Here is a 26303-nt window from a genome sequence, read left to right on the forward strand (position 1 = left end):
AATAGCCAGAAACGGATGGCTGTGAGGATGACTTCTCACATTCAAAGGGGAGGTTTCTCAAAACAAATATAAGAGTGCACTCTTTGATAAAGTGATCCAGCATTTGGGTGACAGCAAAACATTGTACCATAGTGTTGTGCCATGGCATTTGGTTTTACAATCAAACTGATTAAAGGGAGACATCACTTGCAGTGACTTTTGATGCTATTGCAAGTTAAAGCACCATTGAGTTTTGAGGACTTCATACAAATCAAGCTTATCAAAATGCAAACATTAATCAAAAACCTTTGCCAAGAACAAACCAAGTACTGTGAAAGTGGAAATTTCCGCAGTGTTGAAACGTTCGCACAACCACAAACTAGTGCGGAAAAAAAAAAGCACTTGAATATGTTTGTTTGCCAGTATGTTTCAGTAGTTGATGTCTTGATTCCGCAGAATTAAAAACAAGCAAATCTCATCTTACACAGCCAAGCAAGAAAAATTAGTTGAGCTATGATATCCACTTTTACAGTATTTACCTTCCATTTGTCTTCATTTTTCTAGTTTCTCAGATAAAAATGCTTTATGGACTTTTTGGAAAACGTGCGTCTCATTTTACCACACCGAGGACACAAAAAGAGGTAACCTTGAGCAATTTATTACAAGTGCAGCACTTAAACTAACCCCTCACTCAAATTAAGACTCCAGAGGACTAAAATTGTATTTGAGATTTCTAACCAAGCTCAAGTGCGATACACTAAAGATATGTGACTACATAGGAGAAGCACAGCTATTGTAAAGCAGGCAAAAGTAAAGTGGGCAATGTCAAGGGAAACTTCTTCAATTTTTATAGCACATTGTATGGGGGAAAAAAAAGGAAATTCAGCTTCACCACATCCAAATGTATAATTCTTCATTACTTCTGGTTACCCTACATTTGAAATGAGCCTTACCTGCTAAACCAAACCAAACAAAGAAATAGCATGTTTTGATGGAAGACATGTTTGGCACAAAGAAGAAATTGAGTTGTAAATTACTTGATTGGCCATGCATGATGACAATATTTATGACAGCGAACAACATCAGACAGAAGCCCAATTTATAGTGCATCGCACCATACTCCTGACTAGCGCTGATTATCTTGCAGCTCTGCAGGCACGCGATAATCACAAACCATGATGTGAAAACTGTTTCGTCATGGTTGGTTTTTCTTCCTCCTTCTCAAACATGGCAAGATGCACGCCTTGATAATACTTTCATCATGCATACATATGAACATACACATATGCAGCATATACTATATAAATATCACCTATTAGTGAGCTGCCAGACTCCATGTTTCATTACTTTGGTAAACACACTCTGATGTGTTCTATACATGTCATTCAGTTGTCTTAATAGCAATGCTTTCATGATATACATGCATGCATGCAGACATACTTGGTATGCATACATATGAACATATCTAAATATCTAAATATTACCTGAAATATGAAATAATGATACAGAAGACCCTGTCACACCTTTCCGGGCAAGCCTTGCATGCGACTTGCGAGAACAATTTTTGCTACACGGAGGTCCCAACAGATGAGCCGCACGTGACAGGACCCAGCACATGTCTCACCCGTAGTTACCTGGAGTTGCTCATGTAAGTCCTATTTACAGCAGCCAATGGTTAGAATTAGATTTTACTGATTTGCAGTCACTAGAGTCATGGTTCTCGACTGCAAAGCTTCAATATGCTATCCCATGATGCATCTAAAGCGATGCTCGCTGCGTGGCACCCAGGTACTGGCGATACCTAGAATTATCCAACTATCCAACAGAACTGGACACGCAGGGCAAGCACCAAGATCTCCAAATATTTGAACAAGCACTCCTAGAGGGGAAATACTTACCAAGTTCTGGTGGTTCCACAAAGAAGGTATCTTCATTTATCCTGAGGGAGAAGGGATTCCTCATTAGAACATCTATACTCGTTGACCTGGCCACCTTCACATTATCTGTGGGCAAGACATATAAAGAAGAATACAGAATGTTTGAGGTATTGATAACAAATGACAGCTTGTTTTTGACATACCAGTGAAAGGAAACAACACATAATACAGTTAAAAGTCATAGTCACACGAGGTGAAATTGCTCAAAGCAAAAAAAAAAAGAGAAAAAAATCCTGATTTTCTCCCATGAATTCATGTATAACTCTTTTTCTTTCTTCCTTTTTCTAGTCAACTTTTCAGAATCGAATATACCAGTAGTCAACGCATAAGAAGTTGCATGAAAAATTCATTCCCTTTTACTTGAAGTACACAAAAATTTCAATGCCTTTGATACAATTTCATAGAACTGCAAGGTTTTTCCCTTTTTGTACTAGTTAACAAGTAAACAAGTCCTACTATAAATTTCACAAAGTAAAAGCAAAAACTGCCATACCATTCTAATGAATTCTCTTCTTTTTTTTTTTTCTGCACAGGTTCTGCATGCAGTGTGCTGTTCTGTAGCCAAGGCAGCTTTCATTGTTTTCATTTTATTATTTCACAACTTTATGACCATAAAATGGAAAAACTCCCTCTGTACATACTAGGGGGGTGTTTCGTAAAACTGTTCGTAAAGTTACAAACGACTTAAGTATGACTGGTGATCAGTTCTTGTGATGAATTATTGAAATTCTGATAAGTATAGCACATCAGAACTGATCACCAGTCGTTCATATTAAAGTCATCCGTAACTTTACAAACAGCTCTATGAATCAGGGCCCTGGTACTTTAACTTAGATCCTCCATCCCTCTCCAATTCGCTCCCTCTCTCAATATGCCTAATGGCAACCCCTTTTCCATACACATGAAGTTTTAGAAAGCTTACCATGAGCCAGAAAGAAAAGAAAAAGAAAAATGTTATATTGCAAATGTTAATTGCCCCTTTGTATCAGCATGTGAAACATATCCCCCTGTGTCAGATTTTACAGCTGCGTTCAAATTTGATCAGCGTCAGTCAGATGCCAGGGTGTAAATCCCTTTGACACCACACAGCCGCCTCATAGACAGCTGCAAAGGCTATGCACGGACCGGCCCACGAACAGCCCCCTCAATCACCCCTGCCCGGGCAGTGCAAACTGATCACCAATCCAAGTCTATCTCGATGGCGGCCCACTGATGGCACTACAGTATGTCTCCATGCTGACAGTGCAAGGGCAACAACGACACAAGCAGTTAATTACAAGAAATATACAGCTTGATTTCCTGTGTGGTGCTTGCACATATATGTCCACAGGTAACAGCTCAATGTGAGAATTTGTAACTTCTTGTTTACCTGTATTAGTGCATCATGTAAATATATGTGCTTGACATTGTCATAAATCATGACTTGATTCAAAGTAGATGGTCAACATCTTTCCATTCATGGTTTTGCTAAAAGAAACATCCAGACTACCACTACACAGGACAACCTTGTGCATACATTAAATATAATGAAACTCTGCAGCAGAAACCCTAGTATACTTAAATCATGGAGCTACTAAGATAGTAGCTCCATGCTTACATGTATGTCCCTTGTTGCAAGAATTATGCAACCTACACTTTTATACTGATCTTATGATATTAAACAAAGGGAAGTTTTGATAGAAGGTAGGTAAGGATCACAAATGTATGCCTAAAAATTACTATCAGCTGCTACAATTAATCCACATAAAAGCATTTCAAAATACTGCATTATTGCTTGCAAGAATCACACTGTACAATGCTGTATGTCCACAGAGAGAATTCATCTCAAATGAAAAGATTGAGGCTATGACAATTTAAATTCAATGCAACACAGAAGTGGGGGTTTTCAAAAGTTAAAATTGGACTGAAATAATGGGGAAAAAATTGACAACAGCTTGAATGTTAGTATTTGTGAATGGCAATAAAATATATTGTTATTTTTTATACATGGATACTCTTTTATCGGAACACTGAATTGGGCATAATTTGAATGATGAATGCACATCCTTAAAGAATTGTACATCACATGTATATCTACCAAAACTCTTTTAAGTGTCTGAAACTTTTGATACACATAACACAGTTTTCTGCGAACCAGGACCCTGGACTGGCCAAATTTGGCACTTGATTGGAAGGCCGCTCCTTGCAGAAGCTTTTACTTGTTTTGTACAATCAGGAATACCTAAGAAGGAAATGTGTATGAGGGATTTAATTCACTTCCTCAACCGTGAAGAGTCTTTAATATCGAAATATCTTTGCTATGCTAAGCAGAGAAGCAAACAGGGGAAAGGTCTTTGAGAAAATGCAACCATTGTAACAAGATTACTGCAAGAATAGAAGGGGTGTACACCCATTGTAAAGAGGCGATATTACAAACACGTAGCTTGCTGCCACTTTTTCAAGATGGCCATTGCATGTGACCCTCAAATGACTTAATACCAAATATGAGTGGTCATAACCTGACTTCAATATTTTCTGATTTCATGGATATTTTCACTTTATCTGTTGCTGTTGTCATGCTGCATTGCCAGACAAACTATTCTCCTTTAGGATAATTTCTCCTTTACACAGAAAACATGGACTTCTGGAATTCTCCAAATATCTGGACAAAGGGACAACAAACAGCATTGATGGCACAGAAATGTTGCTAGCTCAGGCATAGACTACTAATATCAGAAATATCAATTTCTCTGAAATATCTCCTCCTCTTTGACATCCTGCATCTCTCTTCACTTGTTACACTTCATCTTCTTTACACTATTCCTTTCCTAAAAGTATCTAAACCACAAGCAGCCAAGTGATTCCATATGATTCTTACCCCACCAGCCCCTTCTCTGTGACAGAACTGAACATGCCACACCCTCCCCACTTCTCTACCATCTCCCATATGAGCCTACTATCCTTGCACATCTTCATTCTACACTTTCCTGGACACCCTAACTTTCTGACACACTATCCCCACCCTAACACCTCCGAAACACAAACACCTTTAGTGCACATTTCTACCCCAAGCCTTTTCCCTACACCAAAGGACACTTCAACACCCATCTCCACCCTTCTCCACACACCACCACCACTACCCACTTGACACCCTAACTTTCTGACACCCTATGCCCACCTTAACACCTCCCAAACACAAACACTGCTAGTGCACATTTCTACCCCCACCCTCTTCTCTACACCCAGCTACACCAAAGAACATTTCAATACCACTGCATCTCCACCCCCCTCTAAACACCACCATAACTACCCACGTACACATACCTTCATTGTATATTGCCACCGTCTCGATTCCCCCGTCCTCATTCTTCAGATGCCTGAGGAAGTCCCCCACAGTCTCCGTCACAGGCTTCAGGGTGAACTGGCAGCGCTCCCGCCTGGAAGGGAGGGGTACCAGCAGCGTTGGGAGTCCGTTGCGGTAGTCACACACGACGCCATCTGGAGAATGGTACAGGGATGGGATGCATACAGAATGACAAAACGTTTCTCAGACATGACTAGGTAACCCTACTCGCAAAGCAAAGCTATTATGAGTATCAACAGTAGTTCGCGCAAGATGTTGTAGAGAGCAGAAGGACGTTATAAATGCAGGACAGAGTCAAGCTACCAGCGAGAGGGCCATCAACAGCCCATTTGCTCTGGTAATGGTAAAACACAAATGAAATGAGACCAACACCAGTTATACCAAATGTTACTCAGTAACTCGTAACTGGCTGTTTGTATGTTTGCTTTTTTAACCCTCTACAGAATGCAAAACCTATGAATATCCATAACCATTACAATGTTCGAAGATATAGCTGCCATCGGAAGCAAATTAAACAAGCTGATAAAAACATAATTTATCTTTCTGTGATACACTTCTCATGTTTTTCATCAACACAAAATAATCTAAATAACCAAAAATATTCCTAATTTCAACATTGGTTCAGAGTTCACTGTCTAATAGCAAGCCTCAAGATGTATGTATGAAACAAAAAAAAAAAAAACAACAAAACAAAACCAAGAGCTGCCTCAAGATACCACCTTGATACAAAAACAATGCTTCAGCACCTACACCACTATACCATGGGGATACAACCAACAGTAGCATGTCATCCTTAGATAATAAAGCTGCCATGCTGTGTACTGTGATTTTCATGCACGTGACAACAACTCAAACAGATCTCCACACCCGTCCAGGTGATTCAATCATCCCGCTGTTTTCTTTCATATTTGAGGGGAATGCTTCCCATGTTGCACAACCACCACATACCTACGGTTGTACATCTGCTTCAACTCTGATTACTCAAGCCATTCCTATATTGATGATAATTATCCCCAAAGAATACTTATCAGTATAGTTCATTACTAGGAATCTTTTCTTGATGATTTGTAGAGCCGTGCTCATCAATAAAGAGATGTGCAAAAACACTGGCATTGGACTGATGAGATGATTCTGAGGCTGGGCATTGCATACTCGTATTTCACACACATGCATTTGCCAAGTGGCAGTTGCAGTAGTAGTGGAGCAATAAATTAAATGTCTACACATTGTCAGACAATACACGGTTTGTTTATCAACTCACCTCTGGTGCAGAATTAAGGTAAAACAACTTTCAGGGAGTTTGAGGCAGTTGAATGAAAAGCTGTTTTGATTATGGGGTTAGAAATGCATTTCTGGAATGCTGCACAACGTGCCATCACAAACACATTTGAGCCAGAAACACGTTTCTGTTGAGATGATAAAAGCAAAGTCATTTTATGCATTTATTGTAGCTGGGACCTGCCCACACCAATGATAGCCAACTTCATATCTCTATTCCTCGGGTCAAGCTATGCAGTGGAGCTGCACAGTGATAAGGCCTCCCACTTGTCTCATGACAGAGTTGATAAACGCAACAACTCAAGAAACGTGATCCGAAAGCCGATTGCAAATGCGTTTTGGGTATCATACAACTTTCAATTTGCATGTGTCACATCTGAAATTTGCTTGCTTGCACTACAGCAGGTGAGAGAGAAATTTAAGCAGAAATAGAAAAAAGGATAAGGACTGAAAAGACACACCGACTACAGCTATGAATCCCAGTCATAGGCGATTAATTTGTTGTTTATTTTTTTTCAAAATACATTTTTCATTACAAAGTCACCTTGATACAGGGTTTAGAAAAAAATATTAAGGTAAACCTACATCAGTATTTATAAGAAATTGTTATACGTATCAATACATTTTCATTTTAATGATGTCATTTCTTTTAAAAATGTAAAAACATTCAGGTCTGTGGTGGAAAAATGCAGGAGACCTCCTCTGTGGAATCAAATGAGGGACACTTTGCATTTTTCATCTCATGCATAGAATGTTCTCTGCCTTAACCTCGGGGAGAAATGTGCTTAAAGTTACGAGACCTTTAGCTGAAGATGCATATTGACTGCCACAAAAACGTCAGCAAGCTCTGGGCAGGGTTCCCAGGAGAGAGAAGGGTATACCCACCAAAACCACAAGCTCTCTATTCTTTTCTTTTTTTCTCTCTCTCTCTCATTTGCCATGACACCTTTGGAAAGGATTTATCCTCAAGGGTATCAAAAACTCGATGCAGAAGCACCGTGAAGAGGACCATATGCAATGCCGAGCGATGTCGAGAATCACGTTTCACACGATCCACGATACCGTCGCTCTACTCTCGACATAGCCGCAAGTCAGACATTCCCGCATTATGGATTGGATCACACATTTTCAATGCACCCTATTTAAACATATGAATTTCATACGTCCTCCATTGTCAAACAGAAACTCTACAATGACGCACATGGAGAAAGAATGACTGAAAGATCCGACTTTACAAAAAGAACATTTCATGGAAAGCAAAGCCTTCTGTATTGAAAATGATTAATGATGAAACCACAGAGAGGAACAATGTATCCTCTTCGACATTCTATCATCCTGAAACATAAAGGTTATAGGTCAATTCCCCAAGGTTTGGTCAGTTTGTGAGGCATCTTAAAGATTAAATTTCTGTTTTGATTATACACGATCAATGTAGAAACAAATGTCAGTATAAAAAGCCACTCCTGAAAGATACTGTAAAACCAGAAAATTTTGCTTGCGCGAAACTTTCACAAATTTTGCAAGGAGCCAAGATTTACAAAAGTAAAATGCATGCAAAATTTTTTTGTCTACACAATGCACTGAATGCCAGGAGTCAATCTGTAAAAGTGTCATGCCATGAATGTTTCTGGTTTTATACAGTATTTAATGCTACCTTGCTTCCACAAATTCCAGACACCTGGGAAGAAATGCAGAGACAAGAAATGCCAGGGAGAGAGAGTAGAATGAAAAAGAAAAGGCTGAAAGATGGTAGAGAGGGGCATGACTAGAAATGCTCCATCACAACAGGGTAGACACCGGTTTCATTCAAACTAATGTAAGGAATTTGCCAAGAGCTCTACAAAATATGTAGTCTGAGGTGATTATACCACCCTGTCTTCCGAGACTAATTGACTGGCAAGCGATATCCTAGCCCTTCATAACTCATCTAATTTCCTTCACACATGCGTACATGCAATAATGTTCTTTTTAATTTGCCGTTTTCGTAATGACGTCATGGCATTATCACCTCTTACCTGTTAGTGCCGCTTGTCTACTGCTTGTACCTCAGTATTGTCAGATTCACCTACACTTTACAGCTGCACCACATGGGAAATTTGAGGATTTGCCCTGACAACTTGTTCATAACATGTATGCATGAAGCATTAATGGAAACCTGAATCTCCCTTTAATGGTTATAGAGCCTTAGGCAACATTACCATTACTTTACCTCAGTGCTCTTTCCAACTGATGATATCAATGAGTAAAGACCTGGATTACAACTGTCTCCTTGGAATAAATCATCCTCACTAACAGGGGCTGGGCTCTTTAACTTGAGGTTAAAGAGAGTGGATCACATCCTCTACTTTCTCCCCCTATTTTTCTTGTCATCATTATGTAGTACATCAATGATGATACAGAAACAATATATTCATCCTCTTTCAAGGTCCTCTGGAACATCCTCATTAAAACATCCCACAAATGTTGATAAATTGGAGACCTTGTTTGGCTTTCCCCGTTCCAACGCAAACTCCCATCTTGGCATGCGGGAGAAGAACTGCAGTGTACATAGTAATTACCACAAAGACAAAGGCAAACAGGGGGGAAGAAGTCTCGGCGAGAGATAATGAAGTTCCAAAGAGCATCTCACGATAATTTGGATTCCAGCCAGCCCGGGTCTTGTGAACTTGCCTCCATCGTCGCTGCTCCACTCTAATAGCCTCCTAATCAGCCTGACATTTATCACCCTGGCGATATCCCTCGTTTGAGCTCCAGCAGCCACAGACACCGAGAGGGGGAAGTGATTGGGATGCTACACCGCTGCAGACTCACTCCTGCTGCATGAGCAATGTGAATCCCTTCCACAGGTTCTTTTTGCCCTTCTCACAAAATTAAGCGCTAGGTCAAGCTACTCTTACATCAAGATTAATTTGGTACATTGCCATGAAATGTCCATCTGGGGCAGGATAGAACATTTGCGCTTAAACTGATCAAGATCTTCTCTTTGCATCCAATGTTTAATAGAGGCCCTTTCTTCAAAGCCCTTTCTTGATTTCTGGATGATACGACACATCAAATGCACATCTGACAACATAATTTCCAGCAAAGACTGAGATGTAGAAGTTTGCTTAATCACTGAGCAATTGAGGTATCCTCTAGTCTCCGTCAAATTTCTTCAAATGGAAATATTTCAATACTTTCGTGTCAATGACGTGACAGATTTAAAAGATGGAGTAATTTTTCACGCTGTTGTAAGCAAATTTTTCATACCTTCTCCATCAATTTTCAGCAGAAAAGGACAATGACATAAAAAGAAAAAAAAATGAAGTGTCTTAATTCTTTTTAAACACAAAACACAAGACAGCATTTACAACTAATTGCTCCCAGCATTCTTTGTCATATCCAACACTCCAGCACGCACAAGTACAGTAATGTCTAACTTTTAAAGGGAATCGCACAGTCCAAGTTGACTGTACAAACATTACACACTGAGTCGAATGGACAGAAAGGAAAGTTTTTTTTTTTTTAATGTAGCAAAAATGAACAGAAACTTTTTGTCATTTTAAAGTTTAATAGGTTTTCATGAACAGTGTATACTTGTGTAAATACATAAATTCATATCTGCACAATCAAAATTGCAATTGAAATTAGGTGATGATGTCATTGCCTCAAAACTCTAAAAACTTCATGACTAATCTGAGTATGTACTCTTTCAAATATTTGGGTTTGTTTGTTTTTATTTCTGCATTCATTCAGATGCAATTTGAATACAAACTTCAAAAAGTACAAAGAACAAAGAATAACAAGTGCAGTGAAATAAATCGATAACAGTAAATAGATACACATAGGTGATTGCATTGAGCAATGTAGATACACAGAAACATGAAATAAGATATACAGTATTTTTTTAGTAAACAACAGAGATAAATGAATGCAGGAGACCACCATCATAAGCGATTAAGCTTGAAATGGATGGAGGCCTTTTGTTTTTTTCATTCAATATTGGCTGAAGCAACATGAATATGCAGAGGAACATCTCTTTACAAAAAAAAAAGCAAAAAAAAAAAAAAAAAAAACACTTCAGCAAAAAATTGCAATGTAAAACATGCAGACAAGTGGTACATGTATCCATTATTCTCAACTAGCCTATTTTGAGGACAGCTGGAGCCAGAGATGTACCTTTCAAAGACATTGAGCATTTATATGTATATCAGCTTCTCACTTCAAAATACAAATGTAATTGCCTGCCAGGAAGATCAGCCTCTACAGTGAAACACATTTGAAACCTTTCTTCCAAATATCCGGCCGTGCACAAGCAATCTTCGGGAGCAGCACTGGGAAAGTCATCACTGGCGCATTAACCTGAGAGAGATGAAGTGTACTCCCAGTTGGGTACTCGAAGCCAGGCTAATCAATGAATTATCCACTAATGTTAACGCTTATTGGCAATGCTAATGGCGCTGTGAAAGAGAGATTGATGTCTGCTGGCCAGTTTAGCAGAGCACACATGCGACTATTGATGTGCACAGGTCCTCTTTTTGGCGTGTTTAATATACTGTGAAGGATAGTTCAATCCAGAACGGAGCAGCAGGTTAGACCTGTAAAAGAGGCTCCAGACAAAGAAAAAAAAATATATATATCCTAGTCATACAATTAAGACACTCTAATCAAACCTGCTATGATAACATGCCTGGTAGATTTCCTTACATATATCTCAAGAAACACTAGCTAGTTCAAATGTAAGGAATCCAATGTAATCTCAACCATATTGAGTACTTTTTTAGCAATATTCAACCAAAATACCAAATACTTCATGACTGTGTACAATTGAAAGTCGTAACAATACATGGATTAAAGCATGTGGGGACTGGTATATTACTGGAAAGCATGAAATGTTCGCTGCATGAAATTTTTGCTGCATGAAATTTTTGTGAATTGCCACTGGCATTCAATGCATACAGTCTAGACAAGAACTTTTGCGTGCATTTTAGTTTTTGGAATCTTGGCTCTCGAAAAATTTGCAAAATCAAAATTGAAGTTTTCGAGAATTGCCACAGGCATTCAACGCAATATAGTGTAGACAAGAACTTTCTCTTTAAATAGAACCTTCAGTTCAAAAAGACTCATCTGCATCCTGAATCATTTGAGCTCTGCAGTTTCCAAAAATTATGCTGTCAATCCAAATGACAATTTCCATGATGGAGCGTACTCAGTTACATGGCCATGTTTTGCTTTCAGCATGCAGGCGACGGGAGAGGAATCATTCGAGACAATGCATACTCCTGCTAAGGGGGTGGGGAGGGGTGGGGAGGATGTTCCAGAATAAACATGCATAATGCATGCCATGAATCAAATGCCCATATATGTAGATCTATGGGTTGATATATGATGCCATCATGAATACAGTAATGACGCAGCATTCATTGAGAACTCACTCTGGAGCTAACTCAATCCATCGCTCCACGTTTGCATTCACACAGGTCTCCACCAGCCCATGTTTTCTTTCATTCTTTTTGTTTTAGATAGAACAGAAGAGTTGAATAATTGACTATTTTCCACCGATATCATGACATTTGCACTCCCCATAATATATGCTAATGGAACATGTGAGTGGTTGGGGAGAGGAGACTATGAACTTTCCTACTTCATTTCATTCACGACTGCCTTTTTTTATTACGAAGAAATACTCTCAGAATTCAGGTTTCTCTGGCGACGATATGTAATTGGCATTTCTCACTGGAATTGAGGGAACACATCGACTGAACACATCACCATTTAATCATTCATTCATTCATTCATTCATTCATTCATTCATTCACGGGTGCAGCATAATGTCTTCTTCACTTCAGGAAATTTTCCCCATCGAAGCGTCAACACCACACACACGACCAACCAAACAAGAACCCACTCACCTCATTCCCTTTAAAGTGTATAATGAATACAGTATAATATCTCATGGAACTGGGCTTGGGGAGATGGGCTTCATTTGCTAATCAAATGCCTGGTGTCGCTCTTGACTTTCAATGACACCTAGAACACCGACCGTGCCTTATGACGTCAGTCCTACCCACTCTGCACCTGCCCGTATGATAACCCTTTGTGCACACAACATTCTTTTGTCAAGAAAGTAGCATTGTCACATTTTTTCCCAGAAAAAAAAATTGTAATACTCTAGAGTACCTACGTAACCTATCTGTGAAGTAGTTGTTACATCAGTCTACTAATCAACCTAGGGGTGATTGTGCTTCTGGAATTATCATCCTGTTTACATTAAATTGACACTTCAGAATATCACTTTTCCTCATATCCTATGTTGGAGGAAGATAAGATGAAACCCATAGAATTCACTAAATAAGAGGAGAAAAATTCAGAAAAAAAAAACCCTGACAAAATATATGATTGAAGAGAAAAAAGAACTTTAATATGAACTACAATATGTGGCCAATTAAAGGGGTCATTGATAAGTATCACAACATGTAACTTATATGAAATACTAACAATGAAAGGTAAAAAAGAAAAAAAATGCAGCAAAAAAACTTTGCACTAAATGCATGCATAAATTTGAATACATATTAGCAAGCAAGTCGATTCAAACCAATCTCTGATACTCAGGTCTCTAGTTCAAGTCCCCTGCTAGCAGTAGAAGTAGTACCCATACACATGCTACCTTATGCTCCCAAGAGCAGTCTAGTCCCATGCTTGCTTGCATGATAATTCGGGACACCGCCAATGTGCAAAGCATTATTAGGCCCGTTCACACACAAGGGAAAAAGTGCGATTTAAAAATCGATTTTCTTATCACGATCAAAATTTCGACATTTTTTCCTGTGTGGACAGAAAAATTTCACTAATTTTTGCGATCCTAATCGCGATCCAACTCGCAGTATTAGTGCGATTTTTCAGAATAAGCGCAATTATTTTGCCAAGCGTCGTGTGTGTGAGCGCGATCGAGATTCGGAAATCGGTATTTTTAATCCCATCGTTCGTAGCGCGTGAACGTCAACATTATTGGGACCGCGGGGTCAGTCTTCGGTCATGCAAGTTTCGCGCATGCGCAATTTGGCCACTGATCGTCCTTTCCTTGCTGCGAAGTGCGATTTTTCCTTGTGTATGAACGGTCGAAAAAAAAAAATCGAAATTTGGATCGCGATTGTAATTTCGATTTTCGTTGTGTGTGCATGGGCCTATTGTAGAATCCTGTCACACATGCACTGTAGGATATCTTGGTAGCATTGTTGCTTCCAGTTGTCACGCCTGCATCTTCATCCACATATGATGCAATGCAATCAACCAGGCATTTCATTTATTGCTCCTCTTTTCCCAGGTTTGACTTTGGCATAAAACAAGTTTACAAGTTTGCAATTCTCAACTGACCTGCAGCCAGTAAAGTTATGGGTCATCGCTGCGATGCTGCAATGTTTTGGTCACATGACGATCATATATGCATAAGGCATTAAAATTCTTTTGTGCTTCAATATTTCTGTTAAACAGATGTCACAGCGCAAATCTCTGAACAGAAAATATGTCTACATCTGCATGAACAGATTGTACATTGTAAATATGGCCTAACCAAGTACTTACTATGAAATCTGATACAACTGAGCACATAGGGACATTAGCGTACGTGTGTAATGTGCTATCTAAGCACTCTTAATATCTTATTAAGTACTTATTTGTCTGCCTGTTCAATTGCTTACTTTTTAAATCAGTAACATGTCCTGTGACTTTCAAGTCTGACCATTTCTTAAATAAAAGGCTACAAATACATCAGCCATCATATGCAGTACTTTAAGATTATCAGTAGTCTTGACATTATAGTGAAAATCAGGTCTGCAATGCACACATCAACCAAACGCCAACCAAAGTATATGTCCAGCGTATCAAGCTGGGGGAATGAGAGGGGAGGAATATTGAACTTCCCTGTCAAGTGTTTGGACTATTCACTCTCAACATCCCTACCATAGTCAAGCCTGCAAATATAACTTCGCGCCCCCAAGTCGTCAACTACTACCCCAAAGTTGGCTACATGTGCGTCTTATGAAGAAAAAAAAAAACAATAAAAAGGAAGAAGAAAAGGCAAATGAAGAAAGGCCTGCCATTTATCATTCGGACACATATCAAATATTTGCAAACCCACTAAGCATGCTGCCATGGCTTGGTTTACCAAACTATTGCAACAGCCTCTACTGTATGTGCAGAACATGGCATGCTATTCAGTACTGTACAGGGTCTTACTGTTTAGTCTTTGTCAAAGACTCTTTCAGTGTAGTAATAACAGCAAGGGAAGTGAAGATAATAGAGAGGGTCCTTCATCACAAATGTAACAACATATGAAATTGTATTACACGTTCTAACTCCCAAAATTTCATGTTTTGGAAAGATGGCAAATGTAAAACTTTTTGAGTTGAGGTATAACCTATCTAATTCTCATACCAGCTGCCATCTTTCGAACACACAACAACAAAAACAAAAAAAGACAGAAACTGGACAGACAAATGTTAGATATGATACCTATAAAGGTTGAGTAAGTGACAATTAGTAGAAAACTATCACCCCTTTTAGACTAAAAATTCACATTTTAGACTAAAAATTGACATTTCATGCAAGAGGCAAACAAACAAAACGGCATATTGGGGGAGTTGATTATTCGCTTCATCCCATCTTTAATCATAAGAACAGTGATAAACTGCCTGGAAGAAATCAGAGACAGCTTTAAATACCAGATTCTAGGGCATAATAAACATGCACATTAATCTTGACAGGACGCTTAAATTAAACAGCTCTCTACATCAATCATGAATTAAAAAGGTCACTTGGCAACAAAAATAGGTCCTATGCAGCCATATGCCAAACCAGTATTACAGTTGTTAGTTTTCGAAAGAGCAATCACTGCAAAGGGAAGTGTAGGTGTGACTAGTGTGAAAAGAGTGCCATACCGCCTGTTAACCATACATCACAAAACAATTTGCATAGATGCGGCCAGGTAAGCTCATGGGGGGGGGGGGGTGGTTGGGAGGGGAGCGCTCAATCTCCACCTTGAACACCCTGGAGCTCTCATGTACATCATTCTTGTCAACTCAAAATGGGCAGCACCCTTCCCAGCTGCCATCAAATATGTAGTATATTGGTTGGAAAGGTCAGACATTTGCCACTGATCACTTTCAATAACGTCACTGGGTGTTCTCGCGACTTGCCGGGAGAAAGGATGTCTACGAGTGGATTCCATCAGATTTGGCAACGACAACAAAACATTCCAGCACAACATAATGAAAAGAGCACATTACGTACTCAAGAACAAATGAAGCACCATGCTTCTTTCACATTCTTTTTTTTTTTCTTTCCTTTGACATCTTGAACAAATGGAGAGAGTGTTGCTGCGTAATTGAGTGATGAATTTTCCCCTTCTTTCTCTTACATTCCTCACAGAATTAAAGGCAATGTGCATGGACTTGCAGCAACCAATGAGGTTTAAGAGTTGGAGTTCCAATTGGCTGTAATTATTCAAACAGTTGTCAGATTTCTTCTGATGTACAAAAGAATTTCACAGGTGCATTTGTGCCTTTGATGATCGATGTTCGAAGCCACCGTCAAGATTCATTTTGAACGTTAGCATAATATTGGCCATATTTTGCTTATTTATTCATTAAATGAAATGAAATTTCACTTAATGATAAAGCATATAAAACAAAAGTCAATCCCGTGCAGAAATTTGTGCCAAAGTGTAAATCAGAGCTGTTTCATGTGAAAATGTTTAAAACTGTACCATCCTGGAAAGCCGGTCTTATCACTTTTCCACTTAATTCCAACAAATTAAAACTAACATGGAATAATCCTCAAGTATAATTCTTTATTGATATATATATCAGATTAGTGCCCGGGTATGCCCAGTCTAGTAATTTTCATCTTTATTTCAACATTTTTTGCACAATTTCTATTCGCACATCCTCATGTCTGTACAACCTACCTTTTACAAGAAGGGATAGCGAAAAGTAATTACCATCACAAAGACATATCTTCCTTAGAAAGTGGCTGGCGATTATGCAGTGAGACACGAGTCAATTGTCTTCCTATTTGCGTGGCAGATCCTGTTTGGCACATGCTTCAAATATTTTTGAGCGGCGGCATCGAACATCTAGCAGAGGAAATAAGATGGTTGTAACTCCATTCTCTTGAACCTCCTTGCAGCAACCAAGTAAAAGTAGCAGGCCTATATATTTAAGGATTTCATCATCTTAAAAGAAGGGAAAATCATTTCACGCAAGTGCCAAATGATATTTTGCAATTAGTTATGAAACATACTGGTAAAGGATCTAATTATAGAGTGATTACTGATAAAGCTTTTGTTTTTTTATGAGCCAGCTATACCTTCTGCCACTCTGACAAGGAAAGCCACTGTCTGACAAGTTGAATATATAATTCGAATACTTACAAGTTTGCTGAAACCCAAGGATAACTCCATGTTATGACATGGTTCTAATATACCTCATTTGACGAATCCGCCATTCTGATTCAAGGTCAAAGGTGAATTCATGGAAACTGCTAGCTGACTGATGGGCAGCACAGTGAAAACTAATGATTACAGGTTGCTGGCATATACTGTAAAATGAGGAATGTTCGCATGCATTTTAATTTCACGAATTTTGCGAGCGGCAACATTCGCGAAATTAAAATGCACGAGAAAGTTCTTGCCTACACTATGTGCATTGGATGCCACTGGCAAGTTGCGAAAATTTCATGCTGCGTGGAAGGGCCGTTGGCTCCAATTCATGAAATTTTCATGCCGCGAATATATCGTGTTTTACAGTATAGCTCTACCTCCATGTACAACACAATTGTACGTGCTGTTTCATCTCAGATCTACTGTAGTGTCATTGTACATGATATACATATACGATACGTGTACAGTCGTAAGATTGCATACATCTTTTAAATATCTTGCGTGCTTATCTACATTTGCGCAATGTGAAATTACACTATGGATTTCTCTGACTAGTAGTATGACTATTTCATTTCAATGAATTAATAGCATACTTTAAATTGTGAGATGCAGTGTATAAAGCAAATATCCACTGCTTCTTTTCAGGTCACAGTCAAAAACTATTTGCCCTCGGTGATTTTGACTTCGTATGTATGCTGTTGAGAAATCACCTCTGAGCAAATAGTTTCAGCCGTGCCCCTCGAAGCAGTCCATATTTGTATAATAATCTAATATCATAGCGTAGATATAACATGCCTCCACCTGTAAAATCACCATACCAAAACCCTCAGCTTCATCTGTACGACTTGATTGACTGCATTTGATTTCCTCCACTGGTCTGACAGCTAATACTAAGTGATGGTTCTATTTAGTGGTACACTTTTTGCCTCTGATTCCTGAACTCTGACCCACCATATCTTTCTGTCACAATGTCTCACTACAACTTTATATGTTAGCCCAAATTTCATCAATTTTTTATGGCATTGCCTCATTTATAGCCTAATATCATAACTTGACATTTACCTGTTTTGCACCTTTTACCTGAAGTATACAGCCATATATACATAAGTCATGTAGTAGTCACATTTATTCATAGGGTTGTGGTATATCATATTCAATCTACTATTTCTGTATCTCTCTAATGTATAATGAAAACAGTTTTGTCTTTCTTTCTTGTAAAATTCCTAATAAAGTTTCACTTGATACTGGCAAGGGATATGGTGAAATTCTTAAGAATAGAACATGACCCATTTATTACTCAAGTCGAAAAAAAAAAAGAATGTTCATCGCTAAATGTCAAAAGATCAGTCCCTTACCGTATGCGCTGGTAACACACTACCAAAAGACAGAGTGCCTTCTCTTTCATAATATGCTACAGGGGGTTCCCGTTCAAACAAATCATAGTTGAGCAATGTCGTTTGTGTTTATTGACTTTTTCTGGCTCAATCCCAACAGCAGAGATTGGGGATGGAGAGCAATTCGATACAGTTTGATTTTGCGCAGAGAACTGGCAATTCAAATCAATTGACTGACGTGCTCATCCAAGCCAAGGCAATGGTAGCCTACATTCCAGACTGTTACTGCTTCCCACATCTCAAGTGTAATCCTGTACATCTTGCACCTATACCTGCTTAAAGAGTGAAGACTATTCCTCCTTCTTGTGTGTAGATACTATGTCAATTACACAGAATAGGCTGGGTATGCTTCTCATGTCAGGAGACACTACAAGCACTAGTCTTTCCTGCAAGTTGATGTTGATCAAATCTAATGGAGTGCCGGTATATAACGGGGACCGCATCCCAGAGCCTTGGAGCAAAGCTAAATGCAATAACTGTGATAGACCACGCGGTAATGTCAATCAGTGTTTGTTTTGGAGAGTACCACATCACCACAAGATCAGGTTCACTCAGGCTGAGTACATAATTGCAGAGGTGAAGGTCACTTAAAGGGCTTGTTTTCCCCCATCAGCAGAAATTAGCAGTCATAATGCATAATGAAATAGTTCTAAGTTTAAATACAAATTAGCAAAGTTGTAGTATACCAAATATAAATACATATATATGTATATTATCTACTAGACTTTCATCTGCCCAGTAATCAATCCTACAAGGCATCCTATATACCACGCCAAAGTTTTGTGATTTGCCATCATCTCAGAATCATCAGCACGTCTGAAAAGAAAGAGTAAAATTTTATAACATTTATATTTTGAGAGCCATTTCAAATCCAATTTTCATCAAAGAAATCCTCTTAGAATTATATGCTCGTTCATATTTCACAAGAGGCTTCTTACTATCTCACAAAAGAAAGTTGGAAACCTGAATTCCCATCTCAACCAAAAAATTACTATACCTTTAAAGAACTATTTGGCGAACATCACAACTTCATAACTTCCTTAATTTCTATCGAACTGAGATCGTATTTTCACTTTTAATATGCTGGTAACATTTAATTCAATTTAATTCAAATTCAATTCAATTCAAACTTTATTTCATTTTTCGAAAAGAACATAAACATTTCACTTTCTTAGGTAACAGAGAATGAGGTTGCATAATCAAAACAAGGTAAATTGAGAAAAATATAATTGTGGAACCTTGGGGTAAGATATATGTTGTCATGAAAATTAGCTGACTGAAGTGATAAAGACAATATAACAATACGCAAAACATTGAAAAATGGAGGGACCCACTAAAAAGACAAAGCTTTTACAATGTGGGCCCCTCAGGTACAGAATGTCAAATATGAAAATGAACTGATGCAAAAAGGGGGGAAAAGGCTGGGGAAAAAGTCAGGAAAAAAAGTCTTTAAAAAAGTCTAGAAGCCCACTAGGAAGACAGAGTAACAAACAGACACACATACACACATGAATAAACATTAAACGAGACTGGGACAACGACACTAATACAGGGAGACAAAAAGACAAGACAGAACAAGACAAGACTAACATAACAGGAAGACAATACAACAGACAGAAAGGCAAAACAGAACCAGCGATCCTCGACAGAATTACTGTATATCGAAAAAATAATGGGATGCGTGTAAAGGATACTGAAATATAGAGAAATAGATGCAGAAGTAACATAATCAAAATCAAATCTACTCTGTAAGTGTATCAGGACAACAGGGATGAGAACATATGTGACAGTTATTTGTAATCCAAGTTCTTCGAGAATTCTTTCTTTTCTTTCTTTTCACACTCTTTCTTTTCTTTCTTTTCACACTAGCCACTAACTGGTTTTGAATCTCCTTTTGTGTTCTGCAAACAAAATTCTAGCAGTGCAGAGCTTTCTTTATAAATACAACATACTTTGCTTGACTGTTCACACACACATACCTGTACACATTGAGGAGCCAGAACTTATTCTGTTGCTGACCAAATTTTGCCCTATTTTTCTCTCAAGGCTTTCTAAAATGTGTCAGCTGTAGTTCCCTATAGTTCCTTGAAAGACAATTTAGCCATGGAAGACTCCTTTAATTGTATAATAACCACTGATGACAATGGTGCAAACCATGTCAATGGTATTTGAACATACATATTGTAGCAGACCTCACAGGGTTAAGTCACAGGTATGAAATGTACATCCCTGGTAAAGGTTATAAGTAAATCACAGCTCCTCGACGTCTAAACATGACTACAGATAGGAAATTGGGAAATAATGACCTTTATGGACAATATGTGGCCTATATACAAAGGTCAGCCCACTGCACATCGTTGGCTGAGAACCAGAAGAGCTTTATACAATTTGGGGCTGGGCATTGAGTTATTGTATCATGTTGTAGAGCTCGATCCCCTCTGCATTATGGTGTCAATTTTTAAATATTTTAATTTTCAGTTAAATTTTAAAGGGACTGTACAGTACTGGTTGAGGTGGGAAGTCATGATTTAAACATTGTAAGTGAGATAATGAGAAACCTCTAATGAAATGTGAAAGAGCATGTAATTTTAAGAAGGATTCAACGTTTATTTGATGAAAATTGGTTTTCAAATGGCCGAGATATCCAAAAAAAGTGATAATAATAAAAGGCGACAGGCCACACTTTTATTAGGATCTCTTTGTTTCACCTTGTTTTTGGATATCTCAGCCATTTCAAAACCGATTTTCATCAAGTAAACTTTTGATACCCCTTAGAATTGCATGCTCTTTGACATCTCATAGAGTGGTTTCTGAATATCTCGCAAAATGCTAAAAGCTAAATCCTCACCTCAACCAGAACTGTACAAACCCTTTAATTAAATCAAGACCACAATGGTGCTTTTTTTATCCTATATTTGGGATAATTCTTATAAATCTACAGACTTTTGATTAAATGAAGTGTTTAATTCATGAAAACTGATTGTTTAATTTTTATTTCTGCTCAAAATGCAATGGTGCCCTTCTGGTTCTCAGTTGGCATCATGAACTATCATAATGGAGTCAAGTTTAGTGGCCTTCATCAAGCAAATGGTCTAAACCACCCACAGCCACTTGAGAGCAGTTCGCTGTACTTCATACACCCCCTCCTCTTAACTACTGAGTGATGTTCACTGAATAATTAATCTGAAGAAAAACAAACAAACAAACAAAAGTAATACTAGGGAACAGAGTCCTGTTGCATTTGACAATATCCATGTGATATTAATGTCAAGGTGATGTCAAGCTACACCTACATGTATGTACAATGTGCGGGTACCTAACCTTGACAACATGTTCTGTCAACTCTGACTGTTTTATAAGGAAAATGTCTGGCTTCAAAAACTTGTTGTTTTGTGTTATATTAGTCTTCCTTGTTGCTGTTGTTTGTTTGTTTTTTCAATTGAAGTCTCTGGAGAGCATCCGTAAAATGAAACGTTCAGGAAGAGCAGGAAGCCAGGCCCTCGCTGAAGACGGAACTCGCTCGAAGGAGGATTATTCGCACTCTTGCAGCTGAATTCTGGCCATATATTCATGCAATCTCGGAATGGAACGCAGCACAAGAAAAGAATATTGTATGGCATTTTGCATTTGCGTTGTGCAGCCACTACATGGGTATGATTCTGCCATGCATTATCAGTTCAGGGTATCACCACCATCTGACATCTAGAATTGCATTGTCTACCACCATGGCTAGATAAATCTTGCCCTCACTGATGATGTTATACCAGTACTTTCTCCTACCTACATCCACTACAAGCATATACACATTAACGTACCAGCATCATTTTAGAATACTCAATCATTTCAAAATGACAGACAGACAGAGAAAGACTGACAAAAAAAAAAGCTACACATTTTTTACATGAATGTACATCATATACAAAGGAGAGGGATATACACTAAAAATATATCTTATAAAGAAAATATGCTGAATATCTTAATTTGAATATATCATTCTTTTTTAATGGGGGGGGGAGCGGGAAGACAGAGAGAAAGAGAGGAATAAAGAAATCTATCATGCAAATGAAGCATTTATCTTGAATTCATCACACTTTTTTTTCTTTGAAGAAAAGGGGAGAGAGATAGAGAGATACTGAAAATAGAAAGCTTCCTAGAACAAAATAATGAAGGGTTTAACTTGAATATCATTTATGAAAATATACAAGTATACATTGCATGCTTTTCCTTTAAAAGAGAGACACTGGAGAGAGACAGGGGCGGGAGAGAAAGCTTGCAATGAAAATGTGCTGAAGTGTTACACTTTAGTATACATTATTTCAAAAAGAGAGATAAAGGGAAGGATATTATGATGTGAGAACGTTTTCTATGAGAACAAAGTGGTTGAATGTGTTTTTTTTTTCTCTCTTTTGTGTTGCAAAAGATGGAGTGTTTATTGATAGACTTAGTTACATTGTATCACTCCTTTCTTCAGAGGCCCCTACATGTACATCAATTGTATATCATATTCAATCACATAAACACAAACACCGCACAACAGATCTGAAAAAAAAAAAAATATATATATATATATATAACATATAAATGTGAATTGAGCAAAAGCAGCAATATTTAGAACACATCAGAAAAAGTTTGAGGAAAACTGGAGAATTGCTTCAAAAGTTATCAATTTCTAAAGTTTTGGTGCCATCATCGTTGCATTAAGGAGATTACTACATTTCATGGTGTCATTATGGACAACAATGTAGAGAAAACATGAAAATCTGATATATTTTCACTAATGGAGCAGCACTTGACTTTAATAACTCTTTCAGGAAGCAGGGGGAATATCATTACCCTTACCATGAGGCAATAACAAGTCGATGGAATGTGTACTTTATGAAAATGAAATATAACGGAATTCTCCTTATATTTTTTTCGTTGTCCATAACAATGTCATGAAGTGTAATAGTCTCCTTATCCAGCCATGACAACACCAAAATTTTAAAGCTTAATAACTTTTGAATCAACTGTCCCATTTTCCTATAACATTCACATACATTGTTCTAATACACTAATATTGCTGCTGTAACTCAATTCACATTTATATACTGGGCTATGGTTTCCATTAAAATGAAAATGATACCTATATATTCAGAGATTTGTGCAATAACATACAAATGAATGAGCTTTCAAACATGCTGGGTCTACACCATGTACTTCCTAATGCTTACCATTAAACCCCAATATGGTCAACACCTTCCAGAATTGATGCATAATAAATCTCATTATCATTGTTTATGCGGAGACAATTACTATATCCCACAGAGAGATGTCCTATTTGTGTTCATAGTGGAGCACGTAAATTGGAAAACCCACACAATCAACCCGGGTCATTTCCCACGCATTGAGCCCAGAATGGGTCTGAATAGATCTTCCCAGCCATGACATTTTTGAAGGCGCCACATCAAGGATTTCTAATCTCAACTGGGCTGAGGTGTTGGATCGTTCACTTTTTTTTTTTAATGCATTGGAAGGCGACTACTTCTAACCAAACACAATTATATGTCATATTAGCCTTATTCTATGGGTCCCTATGCTCGAGACTCATAATGTTATCATATACATTTCTTTAAATTAAAGGGATGGTACTGTATTGGTGGAGATGAGAACTGGGCTTTTAACTTTTTTGCGAGATACCAAGAAAACACTTATGACATAGTACAGAGCATACCATTTTAAGAGGAATTCAAAGTTTGTTTGATGAAAAATCAGGTTTGGAATGACTGAAACATCCAAAAACAAACTAAAACAAGGCGATCATAGAATCACTCTTTTTTGGATATCTCAGCCATTTCAAAACCAATTTTCATCAAATAAACGTTCAATTCCTCATAGAATTACATGCTCTTTTATATTTCATAAGAGGTTTCTCATTATCTCACCAAAAAATGTTAGAAACCTGAAATTAGGTCTCAACCAAAACTGTATGATCCCTTTAAAACTCGCCTATATCTGTATCTTTTCCCAAAGTCCCTAACTCTGGAGAGGTCAAACTGAACAGTTGAAAAAGGTAACAAACTCTTAGAAGTTTCCATATCTACATCTACAGTAGATATGTTGAGTTTTTGTTTGTTTGTTTTTTAAAGCTTCCACCTCAAAGGGTAGTGGGGGCATTGTGTTTTCAGGTTGTCTGTCTGCTGTACATTCATCAGTGATATCTTGTTTCATACTGCAATTAAAGAAATATATTAATTACTCAGTTGGTTTCCTTAGAACCTGACCAAGATATGGTTTGCCACGTGTATACAAATGTGTAAATGTAACAATTGAATTTCAGGCAAAAATTCCTCAAGGTCAAAGTGAAAGGTCACTGAACTTTTGCTACACTGTTATTTTTCAGCCGTGACTCTATCTAGGAATGTTAAGTAGGCACATAATTTGGTACTGAACGGTAGGGAGGGTATGAATCAACAATAAGTTTCAATGAAGTGATAGTGATGAAGGCTCAAAGGTCAAGGTCAAAGGTCACTTTATTTGAGTATTTGTTTGAATAGAGTCATTTCCAATCTTTCACAACATCTGTGATGATACAAGTTGGTGGACAAGGTAGAAATATATTGACTATCAACATCAACATAGTAGTGATGATGGGTCAAATGTCAAGGTCAAAGGTCTTGGCATTTTGTTTACCAATGCCCTTGTTTTAGCTATAACTTCAGCTAGGAATGCTTACTGGCAACATTATCATATCAAGAATTTGTAAAACAGATAAAAAAGGTTCAACATTCGCCTGGAATGACATTGGTGAAAGGTCAAACTTCAAGTTCAAATGTCATTAAAAAAAACTAGCTAAAATGTCATGTTCTGGGCATTCTATTCAGTGTAGCCTAATAATATTGATTTGGTGTATTGGTTAGAAATTAACTCACTGACATGAATTTTAACTTCAATTAATGGCAGATACAGATGCTGCATGAGATGAGAAGTGGAGACATCTACATAATGTACTTAAGAATGGACTGTACACAACAGTCAAATAAAATGATTGTTCTTGCTTATTTTCAGGGAAAGGATGTGTGAGCTTTTTCTAGATTATCAGTAACATGAAAATAGAACATAGTTGAAAATGCATGCATTACAGACAAGCAAATTACTTCATTTCCATGCATTGCATAATGGCAAAATTTCAAAAATAAGTGGACAAGTTGAATAGACGATTGCTAGTAAATAAGCATATCAGTACATAAACACCAAATAGGAGTATCAATTTTTAGTACGTTGCTAGATTTTCACGAGTAATGAAGCAGATAAGTTCAACAGATGAATACATAAGGTATGCCCAACAGAATACAATACAATGCCATAATATGTTCAGGGAAGCACAATGATACTTTTATAACGACCTTGGTGTATTGGTTAGAAATTAACTCAGACATATACTAGGACAAGTTTCAACCATACGGTATAAATATCCATCTCATGCCTGTCACCAAAACATGTAAATGGGAATTGGATTGTCTTTCTACCTACAAGGGAATTTGAGCACCCGGACAGCTCTGAGTGCTTCACTGAAAAATACCAGAAGATTGTAATCTACTGTTTCCTGGAAGGAAAAAAAATACACAGAATATGAACTGGTATATATCGTGATCTGTTTTCTAATGTGTATGCCTGGGGATATGTAAAATTACTTTGTGGATTGGTGTGTTTTGTACCCTCATCCTATAGTAATGTGAAAAACGAAAAAAAAAAAATCAGTTTAATCTTTAGCTTAATCCGTCTATGTAATTGTGAGTAGGAAACAGCTGAGACATTTAATACAATATGAAGAGTATAAGTACACAGCTTCACCTCTATGATACAATAACTGGGTTCACACACACACACACACACACACACACACACGAACAAAAAGAGATAGAATAAAATACTGGTTAAGATGTCACTTATGCTACCTGGCCTGTTTCCCATCAAAT

The 26303-nt window shown here is 37.8% G+C and overlaps 1 protein-coding gene across 1 annotated transcript in view; it reads right to left on the minus strand.

Annotated features, from left to right (window-relative positions):
• The window catches only part of LOC140228695 (calcium uniporter protein, mitochondrial-like), a 100504-nt gene that overhangs the window by 48235 nt on the left and 25966 nt on the right, over positions 1–26303 (minus strand). The window contains exons 3-4 of the mRNA XM_072308964.1: positions 5220–5393; positions 1878–1982 (exon numbers count right to left, since the gene is read on the minus strand). Of these exons, the coding sequence (XP_072165065.1) occupies positions 1878–1982; positions 5220–5393 (279 nt within the window). The remainder of the gene's footprint in view (positions 1–1877; positions 1983–5219; positions 5394–26303) is intronic.

Source organism: Diadema setosum, chromosome 5, assembly GCF_964275005.1.
Source record: "Diadema setosum chromosome 5, eeDiaSeto1, whole genome shotgun sequence".
NCBI classification, from domain to species: domain Eukaryota; kingdom Metazoa; phylum Echinodermata; class Echinoidea; order Diadematoida; family Diadematidae; genus Diadema; species Diadema setosum.